Below are 17,641 nucleotides of genomic sequence, written 5' to 3'. Positions count from 1 at the left end.
GGAGGCCGGCACGGTGACGACTGGAGTGGCGAGGTAGTGGCAGCAGCAACGGATTTTCGTGATGGGGGGAAAGGAATTTTTTTTAAGTTTAATCCGCGAACTTACTGACGGATCTATCCGTCGGCCACCCGTCGATAATTGTCTCGTCACCTTACTGACGGATAAATCCCTCGCCAAATCTCCCTTGTGATATTACCAACGGATATGTTCATCGCCAGATGTTTGTTGTGTTATTATCGACAGATATTTCCGTCAGTATTTTTCCCGGTCTAGATTCGTCGTTAAATCCGTCAGTAAATCATAGTTACCGACGACTATTTATCCGTCGGTATTAGTCCATCGGTAATTAACAGATTTCTTGTAGTGATAAAAATTGTATTTCATACACAATCATAAAAACAGGAAAGTGAGTCAAACACGATAAGGATAATATGAAATAAAGTTCAACATATAATACATACATTTTTTTTAGAGCAAGTATAAATTATTCTTGTAGTGACTAGTCTTGATTAATGAGCTTCACATGGCTAGTAATAATAATTCAAGAATATCTTTCTGGAATAAAATTTATTCATTTAAATCTCTAAGGTAAAACCTCCAACTATAAATTAATTTAACCTTGAGAAAATATAACAACTAGTTTTTGGAATCATATATAAAAAAATATATATGTAACAATGCCCGATTAATATTTAATTTTCATTCAATAAAACTCTTATAATTTAACTAAAATGAAACTGAAAAAGTGTTCATGGTCATTTACTCTTGTGTCTCCTTTTTTCACCTATAAATACCACCTAGTTGCATGAGGAAAAGACACACATCAAACACTAGAGTTCTCCCTCTCAAAAGTGTTCTTCTTTTTCTTCTCTATATTATCTCTTAAAAGCAATAGTGTTCATAAGGTTCAGAGATCCTTTGCTGCACTCGATCAATCTGACGGGTGTTGTATCTTAGAGGAGGAACGCATAATATTGAGTATTGTCCTGTGCAGTGGAGGCATTTTCTCTCTAAAGATAGTGCTTTGCGTACCTCAACCCATACTTTCTCCATCATTTCCTCATTTACATTATCTTATATTGTTATTGTTTGTTATGAGAACAATTTGACTTGATCATCTCTTTTATCCATATATCTTGTTTCTAATCTATCATTATTTTATTTTTCAATTCTTTTTAAATAATATATATATATATATATATATATATATATATATATTATGTAGTTATAAGTAATATTACTTATAAATGTATATATAAATAAATAAATATTATTGTTATTATAAGGATGTGAATGATAGTTATATGCATGAATAATATATGTGAAGCACCGTAGAGATATATAAATGCATATATGTCAAAATATATATATATATATATATATATATATATATATATAAGAGATATTATGTAATAATTTTAAGAAGATAGGTTTGGTGACAAGAATTGTCGATGTGAAAACACATAGACAAAAGGATGATCTTTGAATAGGAAAAAGAGTGGATCCACAAGGTCCCAAATGAATTGGCTTATTCGAAAAAAGTCCTCTTCTTTAGAAGATCTATTTTGTGTCCAGTACTGCATGGTTTCACCCTATAAGAACTCTGAATCATTTTCTTGAAACTCATCCTCTTAAATCATAAATGATCCACTTGTTCCGAAATGACTTGATCCAATAGGGAAATCTCAAATTATTGGGCCTTTCAATACAATCAAATAGAAAGCCCCAAGGACACCATATTCTAGGAACCCAAATGATGTGATTGAAAAAAATCCTTTTCTATTTATTACGGGTCTACACAAGAAAATGACTTGAAAATAGTAAGTAAAGAAATAAAATGGGATTTGTAACACCTCACATATAATATAAGGATGGTAAATGTCTCTTTCCCTACCTTAGTTATTGTAAAAGATATATCATGATTGTATTAAAACTTTGATGATATTTTTTTTTCTTTCTTCGTTGTTATCTTGAACTCACACCACCTATCATCTTTTTTATTTTTATCTATTATCTTATACTGGATGCACTAATCCTCTCTCTCTATTTTTTTCCACCCCATACCTTAACTCCTTTACCCATATTTATAACACTCATTGTAATGATTACCATTAGTTTAGTTTTAACTAGATTTTACCGAACATTGTTCTAATTACATTCATAATAAACTTCTCATTCTAGATTTTTTTTATTGATTGACAGATGGATAAGACCATGCTACAACCTTGTCTATTACTTTTAATATCTCAGATTGTTTCGTAAGTATCTCCTATTTATTTTATTTTAATAATAATATTGTAATTATATAGTATATAGATTTACTTATGACTAATATACATATCTATAATACATATATTATAATATATAAATAGTTGTAAATAACTGACAAGTTACGAACAAAAGGTACTTCTTGAGACGTGTAAAATCACTAGCCTTAAGGATTTATTCACGGTGTGTTGCGTAAGTCCCCCAAGATACAACAAGAACTTCTCGGATCTTCCGAGGATCTCAGAACTAGTAAGAAAGTACTCTCTTGAAAGAGTATTTAACCTAGATAGTAGAAGAAAGAAATATGAGAGAGAAGAGAGCTTGAAGAATGAAGGAGAAGAATGAGAGATGGTGTGTTTTGGATAGCACCAAAGTCACCTATTTATAGGTGTGAAGGATTGAATGGAATGGGCTGAAAATCCATATTGCTCACCTAACGTTCAAAAGCATATTTGCAATGTACGGTAAAATGAATCATAATCATTGCAATAATTATGGAATCAAAACTGAAGAATCTTTGCACCACAAGCAAAATTGCTGCAGTGGAAAAATAAATGGTGGAGGCAACGTTCAAAACTTTTGCAATAACTGCTAGTATTATAACATAAATATTATTTCCTCATACTAGTATTACTATTATTTTAATTGTTAACGCTAATTTCTTAAATATATACTTCATAAAGTTTTTTTTATATATAGTAATATTACTATTATTTTTTAGTGAAAAAAAGCATTAACTAATTTATGTATATATATTTTTTTAAACAAAGAACTTATAATATGATTTTTACACATGAAGATTATGGTATAGTAGAAATTTTGGTCTTACAATACTAAAAATAGCATATTATAATCTTGAGATGTTACACAACGTCCATCAACTCGTTAAAAGTGGCATTCATCAAGCAGAAGTATGTTCCTTGCTTTGATATTTTCAAATAACTTGTGATATTCGTTGATTTGAATCTTTATGTCTTTATCTTCGATCATCTCCCAATGGTAGTAATTTCCTATGACGAACCTTTGTCGGGTGACGTCTTCAACAGTATATTTGAGAATCAACGAATCCAAAATTTCTTTCGCTTCCTTATATGAGCAATACACATCGAACAAATCATTAAACAAGGCGCTAAGTAAGGTGTGTCAGCACACCTTGTTTGCATAAGTTCAATCTTCAACTTGTTTGGCAGTAGGTTCGTCAGGTGTCGATAGGGATGTCAAAAATATCCGTACCCGTGGGTATCCGCGGATAAAACCTGCAATGGATAAGAAATGGATATTAAAAATGGATACCCGCTACCCGCGGGGACGGATATTTTTGATACCCGCATGTTAACGGGGCGGGTACGAGTATCATAGTATCCGTATCCGTGGATACCCGTACCCGCTAAACTTTAATTCACAAAAATACCCTTATATATATATATATATATATATATATATATATATATATATATATATATACATATTAGTAAAAAACATTTTGTCCTAATTTTTTATAAGTTGCATATCTTGTCTTCTGTCTTCATTCTTCCAACTTCAAGTATTAGTACGTTGTCTTCTTTCAAGTACATCCCTTAACATTTTTCTCTTCTCCTTCTTTAAAATTGGGCATATACATCAAACCATATATAGATAGTGACGTTTATGGTATGCTTGTTGTCAAATGATGGAATCAAAATAAGAATATTTGGCACGTGACAGTTGAGGTTTATTATTTGATTATTTTTCAGGAATCAATCGGAGAAATTGGACTTGTTGATCAAAACACTAATTAAAGAATTTCCATCATGTTGAATGTCATTTTATATTTATTTTTATAATTATTTGGACTTGAGTTAGTTTAAAATTTATTTAAAATTTATGACAATGATGTATTTTATTTTATTTTATTTGAATTTATGATTAAATATTTATTTTTTAAATAATTTTGTAAATACCCGTGGGTACCCGTGGATATCCGCGGGTATGAAAAAAATAGACGGGTACCCGCATAACGGATACCCGACGGATATGGGTACGGGTACGAGTACGGGGTAGATATTTATCTAGCGGGTAGGGTACGGGGGAGCTACTACCCGTACCCTACCCGCCCCGTTGACATCTCTAGGTGTCGAAGTTGAGAGAGCCATAGCCACTCCATACATGTCTAAAAGAGTAGACACACGTTCTTGCTAGCGTCGGAAGTTCTGCCCAGAGAATACCTCAATTTTTGATACATCCAGAAATGGTTTCGCAAAGACGGTCGGAGTTCCGGAACTATTTTGATTCTCCAAAGTAGTAGAGTTGTTGTTGTCAACCATAAGTCCTTAAGATTGATGTAAATAACTGACAAATCACGAACAAAAGGTACTTCATGAGGCGTGTAAAATCATTGTCCTTAAGGACTTATCCGCGGTGTGTTGCACAAGCCCCCCAGGATACAACAGGAACTTCTCGGATCTTCTGAGGATCTCAGAACTAGCAAGAAAGTACTCTCTTGTAAGAGTATTTAACCTAGATAGTAGAAGAAAGAAATATGAGAGAGAAGAGAGCTTGAAGAATGAAGCAGAAGAATGAGAGATGGTGTGTTTTGGAGAGCACCAAAGTCACCTATTTATAGGTGTGAAGGATTGAATGGAATGGGCTGAAAATCCATATTGCTCACCTAACGTTCAAAAGCATATTTGCAACGTACATGGGTAAAATGAATCATAATCATTGCAATAATTATGGAATCAAAACTGAAGAATCTTTGCACCACAAGCAAAACTGCTGTAGCGAAAAAATAAATGTTGGAGGCAACGTTCAAAACTTTTGCAATAACTGCTAGTATTATAAAATAAATATTATTTCATCACACTAGTATTACTATTATTTTAATTGTTAACGCTAATTTCTTAATTATATACTTCATAAAGTTTTTTTTATATATAGTAATATTACTATTATTTTTTAGTGAAAAAAAGCATTAACTAATTTATGTATATATTTCTTTTTTTTAAACAGAGAACTTATAATATGATTTTTATAGATGAAGATTATGGTATAGTAGAAATTTTGGTCTTACAATACTAAAAATAGCATATTATAATCTTGAGATATTACACAACGTCCATCAACTCGTTAAAAGTGGCATTCAACAGTGAAAACTATCGCTGAACACCACATCAGATGACAACAAATGCATTTTGTTGTTTATGCGCAATTTGGACTTAGTTTATAATTCAAATTGGTACTCCTCTTTTAGGTATTAGTCAAAAAATAGTTTTTAAAACATAGTGATTGGTACCAATTTGATCAATGACTCACATTCATCTTTCTCCTAATTATCACAAGATCAAACAACATGCAATACTTGATCAATCCATCTAAAATACCACAATTCATACATACTAGCAAAATCCACCACACAACTCAATTTCATTACCAAATCACAATCAACCACTAACATGCAAAATATAACATATTATCAAACTCGCACACACTAATATCAACTAGCTTCCCTTACCTTGATTGATCAACCTCAAAGCTCTAGGACAACAACCACACCTTTCAACTCACAAGATGCTCTATCTACACATAGAAACCATCACAAACATGATCAAACCATACCATCATGATCACTAATCAAAAAATACTCATAAAGAAGACTAAAGCCCCACATGCGACCAAGAGAGGGTCACATGCAACCTAGAACAAAGAGATCCAAAGACAACGAACAAAAAACCACTTACATGGTTTGAAGAAACTAATCGGATAGAAGGGAAGAACTCACCAAGAGAATCATCATAGTGGTCTCCAATCTTCAATCATATGAACAAGGAGTCAGATAACTTGGAGAAAGGGAAGAACACTCTTATAGAAAAGTTATTATAGAGATAAAGTGTTTTTAAGTAATGAGATCTCTTTATGAAATTTCTATTTATACTTAAGTGTTTTTCTTATTAAAATAATAAGGTCTCATCATTTTAAAACATTGTCACTCCTAAAATATAAATTTCTAGGTTCTCACAGTTTTCAAATAAGTTTTTAGGTCCATTAATAATGTTTGTCTATCAATAAGGTTAAAAAATTATTAACTTCCAAAATTTCATGAATCTTTACACCAAAACTATAAATCATGTTTATCAAAAAAATAGGCTAACTTCCAAATCAACCCAAGATAACTTAGTTTCTCCACCAAACATCTCTAAGAGCTTTTAGGTCCATTTTTATTGTTTATTGTCTAGTAAATAAAGCTTTTAACAAAATAACAATAATAATATATAACAATGTATTCAATACAAAAATCTATTTTTCTTCAAAAATTTGACTATAAAGAGAATCTGGGTTTTGTATGAAGAACTACATTCAGTCTTCAATCAACAAATTGAGTTCTAGTATGTGAATTAATGTGCAAGTTACAACACAAATATTATTTCAACTTGTAGTCATATTTAAATAATCTATACAAATATTTTTTTTTTCAGAGCATAGTCACTTTTAACTAACCCGTCAAGTATTCTTTAATCACATAGTCATTTTTGTTCAAAAGGTCAGAAATTAATTTAGAACGTAGTCACTCCATAGTAACCCACTAAGTATTGTTTAACAAATAATCACTTTTGATTAAGACAAGGTTTGTTTATACATAGAACCTAATAACATTATTAACATTTGATAGTTTTTTTTAAAAATATTTGAATACAAATAAATGATGATAAATATAATCTAAAATTAGTCATCACACTTCAGTTTTATATGTGTTTATCATTTAAGGTGATCGTGGAAACCTTAAGGAAACAAAGTTCAACTAAGGTTGACCAAGATATATATATATATATATATATATAATTTATTTTTCATTTAGTTTTTCAAAAGTAATATTAAAAGTTTCGTAGGAGACAACATGTCTCAACATTTTCATTGACAGAGAAGACAACCAAAAAAGACAAAATGAGAATCTTAGGGTGACCTTCAACCACGCTAAAATGATGTATCAATAGTCATAATAGAGACGAGGAGGTTCAGTAGGCTCTGTGAGAGAGACGTGACAATGGTCCAGTGAGAGGAAAGTGGTGCATGGGTGACACGCACCTAGCATTAGTGGACAAAGATTGAGCGCTTGGAGGCACATGGAGCTAAACCAACTTCTAAGACCAATACGGTTAGCCGTCACCTGGAAAAACATTCTAGATTTGAAGGTTTTCCACAAGAACTACAATGGTGGCTGACTACAACTAATAGCAGTGAATGACAACTTACTATGATGGACCACAAGTTGCATGTGTTTGAGCCCCCACTCATAATTTTTCAAAATATAAGTTCTTTTTGTGAATACTCTTTGAATATGTTTTTGTTTTCTACCTTCAAACCAAGCACCAACTCCTATTTCTAACTTAGGTTTTCTAAGTTATTAACATGAATTTTTTTGGAGTGCTTTCAGAACTTGAACTTTTAAAGGTTGTATCAAAATTTTAAGTTCTTGTGTACTTCCATTGTGATTTGTAAACTCTTTCTATCTTTGTTATTATTGATTTTGATTACTTTTGTTTTATTGTATGTTTTCAACAAGAGTTGATAAAACATAAATTCTCTTACACATTAAAACTTGAATTGTGATCAATAAGTCACTAATTTCTTTTTGAGTTAAATATATTTTTAGTCCTTATATTTAGATGCGAAATTGGAATTAGTCATTGTTTCAAGATGTATATGTTGGTCCTCAAACTTTAAAAATGAATGAATATAGTCATTTTAACCTAATGACATTAATTTTTTTGGACTTGTTAAATTGTGTTCTACAATGACATTTCATTTGGAATATCTCAAAACAATATAAACAACCTGAAACGCATTTGGCACGTAAAAAAATTACACAATTGGGTTATGATAACTATATCTATTCATTTTTAAAGTTTGGAGACCAAACTCTGTCAATATTTAAGATAGGGATGAATTCCAATTTTAAGTCAACATTTAAGAATTACAAACAAATTTAACTTTTTTTTTAATATGAACATAAACTTTAAAACCTTATCAAATGAAAATTAATTCACTTGAAAAAAAAAATATCAATAATTAACCATTACAAAATCAAACTAATCACTACAAAAATAAACTAGAATCAAAAACAAAGAAAAATGTTATTCATCACTTGATTATCTACATTAAGTATCCTCAACTTTTTCTACGGTAATATTTTGTTTTCTCAATCACATGTTGTCCGCATTTCTATAATATTTTATTTCTTTCTTTGTTAGTATTAAAGATTTGTATCCATAATATATATGATTATTAAAAGATTTCGTATGAATTTGGGAGACAAAATATCTGCTGTCATTTTACTATTTTTACTATTGTGCCTAATTCTACAAGTTTTATCAAACTAAATTTTCTTTTATGGATAAACAAGGGTTGAAATCGTTATTGTTTTCATCTCACAAAAAATTGATTAGATAATTGGAATGAAACCGAATTAACCTAACAATGCAACATATTAATTTTGCTATTTATATACAATTAAATAATAGAAAAAAATTATAAAACTTAATTAAAGTTAGATTTTACAAAAAGATATTTTAAAATAAAAAAGTTCATTATAAATAAAATACCATGCATGTGTTACAAAATATTTTTTTGATACAAAATATTTCAATATTTATAATTTTTAGAAATTACTAAAAGGTTAAATTATGTCATTGATCTTCATTTTGATTCAAAAATATCGATTTGTTTCCTCTATTTTTATAAATCTCAATTATGTTTCTATTTTTGAGAAATAGTATCAATCATATCTTCTCTATTAAATTGGATTAAACGACATTAACGGAACAGTGAGTGAGCATGGTTATGGATGCTTAAACAGTAAGTAGACAAATAAAATAGTTACGTGAATTATTGTTTTATAATAATTAAACGTATATTACAAATTAAGATTTTTGTAATGAAGAGGATTCTTTTGCCAAATTGGGGTTTTTTATTCGAAGGAAAATGGGGATTGAAGAGTTATTTCTCCTCAAACCACCATACTCACATGGAAGATGTTATGGGACTATGAACCTTTACAAATCACAATGTTAAAAAAATGTGGTTAAATAAGATATACAAGAGAAATTGTTAGGCACACTCACTTCTTTTTATTTTTGTGGTTCATGAATCTTGAGAATATAACTCGAGACGTGTAGCACCAAAATGGAGTATATACTATGATCTACAAATCAAATAAAAAATAAAATGAGCCAAATATAGATCACTCCACTTCTTATGCATCATACTTTTATGGACTCACATGTTTGTGAATGATCTCAAGATAGTAATTTTGAACCAAAATCAGAGAATTGAACTCCTTGGTTCCTTGCATCGTTGTGTTCTTCAAATAAAAAACCTGAATTATGGAGTTCATCCCTCCTTTTCCAAAGTTTAGCATCTTCATAGCCTTTTTGATGAGTTGAATTTTTCACCTCAAATACCTGTCACACCTGTTGTGTGATCCAAAGGTCTTCTTGTGGCAGGTTTATGCAAAAGATGATCAGCTTCATCGAACACCTCAATCTTCTATTACACCTTAATCTTCTATCACTCTTCAATCCTAATTCCCTTCAAATAGAAAACCTCAATTTTGCATAATCCCGGATGTCTCTTGTTACAAAAACTCTAATTTGTAATATACATTTAACCGTTATAACAAAATAATCCACGTCAATATTTTATTTGTCTAGTCATTGTTTATGCAGACACAATCACACCTACTCATTGTTCTATTACCGTTGTTTAATCTAATTTAATAGAAATGACATGATTGATATCATTTTTCAAAAATAAGGACCTAATTGAGAGGGACCAAATCGATATTTTCAAATAAAAATAGGAACCAGAAGTATAATTTAACTTTACTAAATCAACCTATGTGTTTTTAGTTTTCAATCAGGGATGTAGCTTAAATGGTAGAGTGCTCGCTTTGCATGCGAGAGGCACGGGGTTCGATCCCCCGCAAGGAGCAAAAGCTGTGCGTAATTTTTGTCTCCGAGTATGTAGAGAACAGCTAACTCTATAGAATAAAATCCTGAAGAGTCACCGAAAGAAAATAAAAGCAGAAGATGGTGGGGAACACATGGCTAAGTACAGCGTGATATTCTTCCATTCATTTTGAAGTGAGTTGGTGCTGTAAATACCCTAATAAAGTAAATACCTGAAGTGGATATCATATGCTCTATACACCAGAAAACAACAATACAAACGGATTTACGTAAATCATTGGCCAAATGCCAACATTTGAGATTTCTGTGCATAGAGCCACCACCTCACTTCTTGCAGGAATCAAACTTCACAAGTAAAATATAGAAAAGCATCAAAACATTATGTGAGGGACCAGTTAACTTTTTGTTACTTACTAGGAGCACTTTTAATAAACAACTTGTTTCACCACTCCTACATGCAACCTCTTCAATTATAATCTCAGATATTCTAAAATCACTCAACACTTTTCCAAAAGTACTTCTTCTTGGTGTGTAGCTCTTGTTCTGTTTCTTTCAAAATTTAACACATTGGATTCTTCAAAGAGAGAGAGTTGTTTCTCCTTTCAGTATTTAAGGATGCAAGAACTGAACCAAATGTAATAATATCCCAGACACTAGAACTGCAACAAAGTGAAAATGACTTCTCTGAGCCTCATTTTGCATGCTATTGTGTTTCTTCTTGTGTTTATAGCTGGTTGTCATGCTCAACTTGGAGTTGACTACTACAGAAACACATGTCCAAATGTTGAATCGATTGTTCGGAGAGCAGTTGAGGTGAAATTTCAGCAGACAGATGTGACAGTTCCTGCTACACTTAGGCTGTTCTTCCATGATTGTTTTGTTAGGGTCAGAACTGTTATAACTCATTCTCTCTCTCTTATTTTTCCTTTGCATGCACCACTTTTGATTTTATACTAAGACTTGATTCTATTTTGTGCGTGTTGAACAGGGGTGTGATGCTTCTGTGATGCTAGCTTCAACAAACCACACATCTGAGAAGGATAGTCCTATAGATCTTTCACTGGCTGGTGATGGTTTTGACACTGTGATCAAAGCCAAGGCTGCAGTTGACAGTGTACCTGGCTGCCAGAATAAGGTTTCATGTGCTGACATATTGGCCATGGCAACTAGGGATGTCATAGCATTGGTAATAATAATTCTTTTGATTTGGATCTCTGCATAATCCATAGAGTATCAATTTCTTTTGATTTGTTTTAATACATCTTTTGTGGTTATGTGGAAACAGATGTTTGACATTTTATTCCTTGTGAACATCAAATGAACATTCATGTTTTTTTTTTTATGGATAAATGTTAGTTGTTTGTACTTTGTTAATAGTCAGTGGTTTCAGGCAGGAGGACCATCTTATGCAGTAGAGTTGGGAAGGCTAGATGGGAGAGTGTCAACAAAAGGCAGTGTTAGAAACCATATACCTCTTCCTGATTTCAAACTAGAAAAACTGAACCAAATGTTTGCTTCACATGGACTAACCCTAACTGATCTAGTTGCTCTATCAGGTATTTCAATCATAATGAACTAAATACTTGTTTGCTATCCATGAGTCTGAACTTGATTTCTTTATATACATTGGGATGACTCAAACATATCTTTTTCAGAAGGATGGTAGTTTTAATCAGTGTTCAACTTTTTGGTTTTAATCAATTTTCAAACTACATTTTAACTCCAAAATCAAGTATGAGCAGAGCAAGTACTGTGTTTTGCATCAATCTTACTTTTAACATAACAGTTTCATAATGTAGATTGAAATGAGTGGTTGCAGGAGCACATACTGTTGGATTCTCTCATTGCAACCAGTTCTCCAAACGTATTTACAACTTCAAAGGCAATAAAAGCATTGATCATACACTTAATCCTGCGTATGCAAAAGAGCTCCAACAAAAGTGTCCAAAAAATGCAGAGCCCGAAGCAGCGGTTCAAATGGACCCAGTAACACCAAAGATATTTGATAATCAATACTACAAGAATCTTCAGCAAGGAAAAGGGCTTCTTTCTTCTGATCAAGCTTTGTTTACTCATAAAAGAACAAGAGAGCTAGTGAACTTATTTGCATCCAACAACACAGTCTTTGAAACGTCTTTTGTAAGTGCCATAACAAAGTTAGGACGAATAGGTATTAAAACAGGACACCAGGGTGAAATCCGGCGTGATTGCTCAATGGTTAACTGAGCTACTAATTGAGACCATTTTCAGATGATTGTTAAATAATCTTATTGATTTCTTCTATCTGTTTGTTTGGGTTATAAATGCTAAAATTACAGTAAAGTCAGTTTAGTAGAATTCTGATTCTGCAGTTGTTTCAAAAGAGACTAGTCATGATTTCAGTTTTTGGGCGCTTTCGATGCAATCTAATTGAAGAAATCAAACATTTATTTCATTTTTATCTGTTTTTGCTATAAATGCATTTCTATATACATCAGTTTGGTTTGATTCAATCCAGTGCACTTTTATCAAACACTTTCTTTTTAATAAAACTTCTATGAGAAAAAAAGCTATAATCTCAAACCAAATCATGTACAGCTAGTCCGTCTAAAACATACACAATAATGAAAGTTCCTTATAGATTGATTCAGTTTCCTTAATGATAACTAAAACTGAATCAAACAGATATACTTTTATCCCAAAAGAAGTGTCAAACTTGGGAGCGTTTGAAAATAACTAGAGCTTATTGAAAGAATTATTATACCCAATTTTTTTTTAGCATAACGGGTATTAAGTCATTTACCAAATGCTGCCTTGGTTAAATTTTTTTCAGGCTTTTCTGTTTACGTTGATTCTTGTATACGAAAACCCTCTTTGGAATTAGTGGGGAAAACAAGTTTGGCCAGAACGTTTTACAAACAAGCACATACCCAACCCCAAAATGAAAATAAGCGAATTATTTGAGGTTTTGTAGATAAAATCTTAAAGCCAGTCTTCACCAAATTATGCAGAATTCAATTTAAGTACAAATACTCAATAACTTCTACACAGATATTCGAAAACAGGAATATTATGTTCCTATTCTGTTCTTGCTGTCTTACATTTCCTTCCTAACAAGGCATAGTTTTCAGTTACATCAGTGTTTAATTTTTCTCAGTGTTGCTCTCCAGTTCCCTTCTCAACTGGAAAGAGAAATCATCACCGACATCATCATCATCCCAATCATCCTCCCACTGTTGAGTCACTTCCTTTCCTTCCTCCTTGTCATCCCACTCTGAAATAAGAAGAAACATTAGAATGACACCCCCAACAAATCAAGTTGAATATGCAGTCACCAGAAATCCAAATACCATCACCAGAAATGAAAGAAAATAAAATAATTCAAGCAATTATATGAATCCTAATATCTGCACACTAAAAGTGTTATTGCTAACGAGAACCAGGATCAACAGCATGAAAAGCTAACTCATCACAGACCAAAGCCTTATCTCAAATCCAATGTGTATGGCTGAAAATGTTAAAGTAGAATTGAATATGCACAGGCATGAGTTCTAGTTCATATCAAGCACAGTTTATAAAAATAAAAATAAAAAAGAGGGGGGGGAACATAGTGTGTTTTGCTTCTATGTAGAGCGTACTGCACACGTACATCCAAAAATTTTAACTGTTACTGTAGGGCGTGGGATATTACAATTATTAACTTTTAATTGTGAAATTGCATGAAGTCCTTTCACCCTGTCCATGTATCCCACATTGCTTGACTACAAAGCTCACCACCATTACATCTAATAAGGAAAGGAAATTTTAGCACCAAAACAATACCACAAGGTTCAATAGCCTGGCTTAAGTGGTCCATATATACATCTCAATCAAAAGAAATTTTCTTGAGCCCAAAATTTACACCATAAAATCCACATAACCATACATAAAATAAAATGAACATCAACCAATCTTAAGTGGTTTAATTTTTCTGTGTGAAATAACCAAGTATTGCAGATGATTCTTTAAGTAGCCAACCAAAAATAGCCCCATATTTTTTGTATAGAAAAGGAAAACTGCCTGAATTTAGAGGATTTTGATGACACAGAGCCAATTTAAAAAAAAAATATATCATAGTTATCTTATAAGAGGAAAACTGCTTGCATTTATAGGTTTTGATGATATAGAGCCAACTTTTTTAAATATAATCTCTCTACTGAGACCACTGTATCAACACACACATGGCACACATCAATGTTGTGAAAATCAAGATCGTAATACAGATTGTAAGATCCTCCCAAAAGACACAAAACTATACACAAAGATATACATGTGATAAAAATGACAGGGTAGGAAAAATATCTTGTTAATGATAACAATGAACTAAATTTAAACTAAAAGTTCAAATCCATATATTTATACATCACAACTAATAGATGTAAGACAACAAGGAATCAGTCAGACAACATACAGAACATAATTAACTCACAATCACCTAACCTAGCTCCTTAGAAAAGAAATAAAAAAAATCTAAATCAAACATTCTGCAAAATAGGAGATTTAGGAAGAAAAAAACAAGGCTGTATAGTTTTTTTGGATCCGTAAAAGTCTATGCTGTCCTCTAGTCAGTCCCTAAAAGCAGCAAAAATTAAAACTTAGTATGTTAGAGCGAAGACTCTTCATACTAGAGTTGGTTTGCTAACAAGACACATTAAGTGATATGTCAGTTGCCACCTTGTTCTCAACTTGGCATGACAAGTAGAGCTGATGTGTCACTTAACATGTCACAATAGAAAACTAACTTCATTACAAAGGACTAACGGGAAAGACAAATCTTACTTTAGAGTACTAATTTTTAATTTAGAGACTTTTAAGGATTGACAAGAAGATGACAAATACTTTCAAGGACTAGAAAGACTATTCAACCAATTAACCAAAAGACAGAAAATAATAAACGTAGGTTTTAAAAGAAATAAACAAATCAAAGTCAAAGAGTCTGATTTATAATCGCAACAAATCAAAGTAGAGGGTAAAAAAAAAGAGGAGTTTCATATTGCACAGAGTAGACGAGGAACCAGAACAACAGAACAGAGAAGCAAGGAGAACTGCAAAAAAGGAACAGACAAGCAAGGTTGAGCGCAAGCTATAGAGATGAACCACAATGGTGGAAGCAAGCTATAGATTCTTTGTTCACAATTGTAGACTACACAAATAAAAAACCATACACAATAGTAAACTACACAAATATCCAATCATATAGCAAATAACAAAATGTACCATCAATGCTAACATAAAATTTGTGAGAAAGTTCAGAAATCCCTAAAAGATATATTTTTGTTCTTATTGGTTTTTCTTTTAAATGCCGAATCTCCTAAAATTAATTAATTAATTAAAGAAAGAAGTAACCGAAATTCAGAGAATTATTTGTCTATGTATCATTCCATTGCATCGCCTGTCTTTGGATGAAGTAAACTAACTAACAAATCACGCTTGTTAAGCATTAAATTTTTGATTCTTTATGGATCAAAACGACGTCAAATAGGTGATTCCAAATGTAAAACATTCTAGAAAAAACAATCAAAATCCTAAACAAGGTAAACGAGATTTGCATTGAAAATAGAAAGATAGTGAGATTGCTATGATTGATTACCTTCGTTGATTTCAAACTCTTCAAACTCATCATCGTCTTCGAAGAGGTCGATCTTGACGTCCTCGGTGGCTGCTTTTGGTTCAGTGGCCATGGATAAACCTGAATCTGCAATTATTTCGAAGATCCATTTGATGAATTCATAAGAAAAATAAACTAATTTTACAGTGAAAAAAAAATAATACTCACGAACTAGGTTTGAGTGTAAACCCTATGAACAAGAAACCTTCTGCTCTTGAATCAGTAACTTGTGATCTGAGGAAAGGTTTGTCTGTTATATAATGAAAATTGGGTGGGAATTTAAAACAAAAAATGCATTTTTAAAATATATACTATCATATAAGCTTATGTACACAATTCTTATTTTACTTTTACCCTTTAAATAATTATTTCTTTTAAATTAAAAATAATATTTATCTATTTTATTCTATAACTACTGATCCTTTTTTTAAATTTTACTACTTTTTATTATTTTTAAAATTAAAATAAATATTATAATAAAATTGTAAAAATTATTTATATTTATTTATAATAATAATAATTTTATTATTTTTTAATAACTTAAAAAAAGTATATATATATATATATATATATATATATATGTTTTCACTAGTCAAAAAGAAATAAATTTTTCAAATTTCAAATTTTTAGCTTAAAATCCACAGTTTCAACTAAGTGTAATTATGATTTCCATAAAACAAAAATTATGGTTTAAATATGACTTCTGCAAATCCTTTTAAAAAAAGGTCTAATATAGAGTTTAATATTAGAAACAGAAAAATATTCAGATAATTAAATAAAACAATATTCAAAATTAAAATTATTAAATGTCTTAAAACATAATTTAATTAAGTAATGTATTTATTATTTAGTATACAAAAAATTATTATATATATATATATATATATACGTGTTTTATTTTATAATGACAAAATTTAATAAAGTCATAATTATAAAAATAAACATAAGTAATTTTTATAATTTTATGATAAATAGTTTCTGTTTATTTTGGTTAGTAGTATTTTATTATAAAAAATTATTTTAACTTAAAAATAATTAAAATGAATTAAATAATTATTTTAATTTAAAAAATGTCAGATATTAAAAGGTAAAGTTAGAAAATAATTTTGTACACGAAATATATATATATATATATATATATATATATATATATATATATATATATATATATATATATATATATAATTCATACAAATTAGAATCTTGTTATGTTTATATGATTCTCATTTTAAGATGTAATTTAAGAATAAACACTAATCTAAATACTTAAGAGAAAAAGAAAATACAAAACCAGCAAAAAGAGGATTCTTCAAACAAATGTTCTCTAAAATAGAGATTCACAAATAATAGAATTAATTATCAATATTTGTTGTTGCTTAGTGAATTTTTTAGAAGAAGAGTAATTGGATCAACAACTTATATATTTGTTGAGTGAATTTGTATAGTTTTGAGAAAATGTAGAATCAAAGCTTGTGTTTGGGTCTTGAGTGGGTTTCTAGACCTTCTTTCAGGCAATTATTTATTGTATTCTCATCAAATTTCTTCCTACACTCACAATATAAGAAAAAAAAAATTCAAATGTCCTTCATCATTGTGTCACATGACTACTACCATTTCTGTCATTACCGTCACCACCACCGGACCACTGCTACAAAGGAAGTAGAACAGAGAATGCTAAAAGAACTCATTCTTCAAAGTTTTTTTTCAGAAAATATTTCACGTTTTTTCGGAACACATTTCATATAGGTTATTTCCAAAAATTCAATCAAAGAATTTATAGAGTAGAAGAGGTTTTTAAATAATGACT

General features: G+C 30.6%; 2 protein-coding genes across 2 annotated transcripts; one reads left to right on the top strand and one right to left on the bottom strand.

Annotated features, from left to right (window-relative positions):
• The first annotated feature begins 10,734 nt into the window (after positions 1 to 10,734).
• LOC114193823 (peroxidase 16-like) lies at positions 10,735 to 12,491 on the top strand. The gene is made up of 4 exons (XM_028083767.2): positions 10,735 to 11,093; positions 11,197 to 11,394; positions 11,599 to 11,764; positions 12,028 to 12,491. Exons 1-4 carry the CDS (start codon positions 10,884 to 10,886, stop codon positions 12,432 to 12,434), a joined length of 981 nt encoding a protein of 326 aa, XP_027939568.1. The 5' UTR covers positions 10,735 to 10,883; the 3' UTR covers positions 12,435 to 12,491.
• Positions 12,492 to 13,181: 690 nt separating this feature from the next.
• On the bottom strand, positions 13,182 to 16,158 carry LOC114193788 (protein DELETION OF SUV3 SUPPRESSOR 1(I)-like). The gene is made up of 3 exons (XM_028083723.2): positions 16,003 to 16,158; positions 15,817 to 15,921; positions 13,182 to 13,461 (listed from the first exon to the last, which is right to left on the bottom strand). Exons 2-3 carry the CDS (start codon positions 15,905 to 15,907, stop codon positions 13,331 to 13,333), a joined length of 222 nt encoding a protein of 73 aa, XP_027939524.1. The 5' UTR covers positions 15,908 to 15,921; positions 16,003 to 16,158; the 3' UTR covers positions 13,182 to 13,330.
• Positions 16,159 to 17,641: the final 1,483 nt, after the last annotated feature.

This window comes from Vigna unguiculata, chromosome 8 (assembly GCF_037176805.1).
Source record: "Vigna unguiculata cultivar grain cowpea cultivar isolate G323 ecotype 2 chromosome 8, ASM3717680v1, whole genome shotgun sequence".
Taxonomy (NCBI): domain Eukaryota; kingdom Viridiplantae; phylum Streptophyta; class Magnoliopsida; order Fabales; family Fabaceae; genus Vigna; species Vigna unguiculata.
Note: the sequence above shows the minus strand (reverse complement) of the source record. Positions and strands in the feature narration are given on the sequence as shown.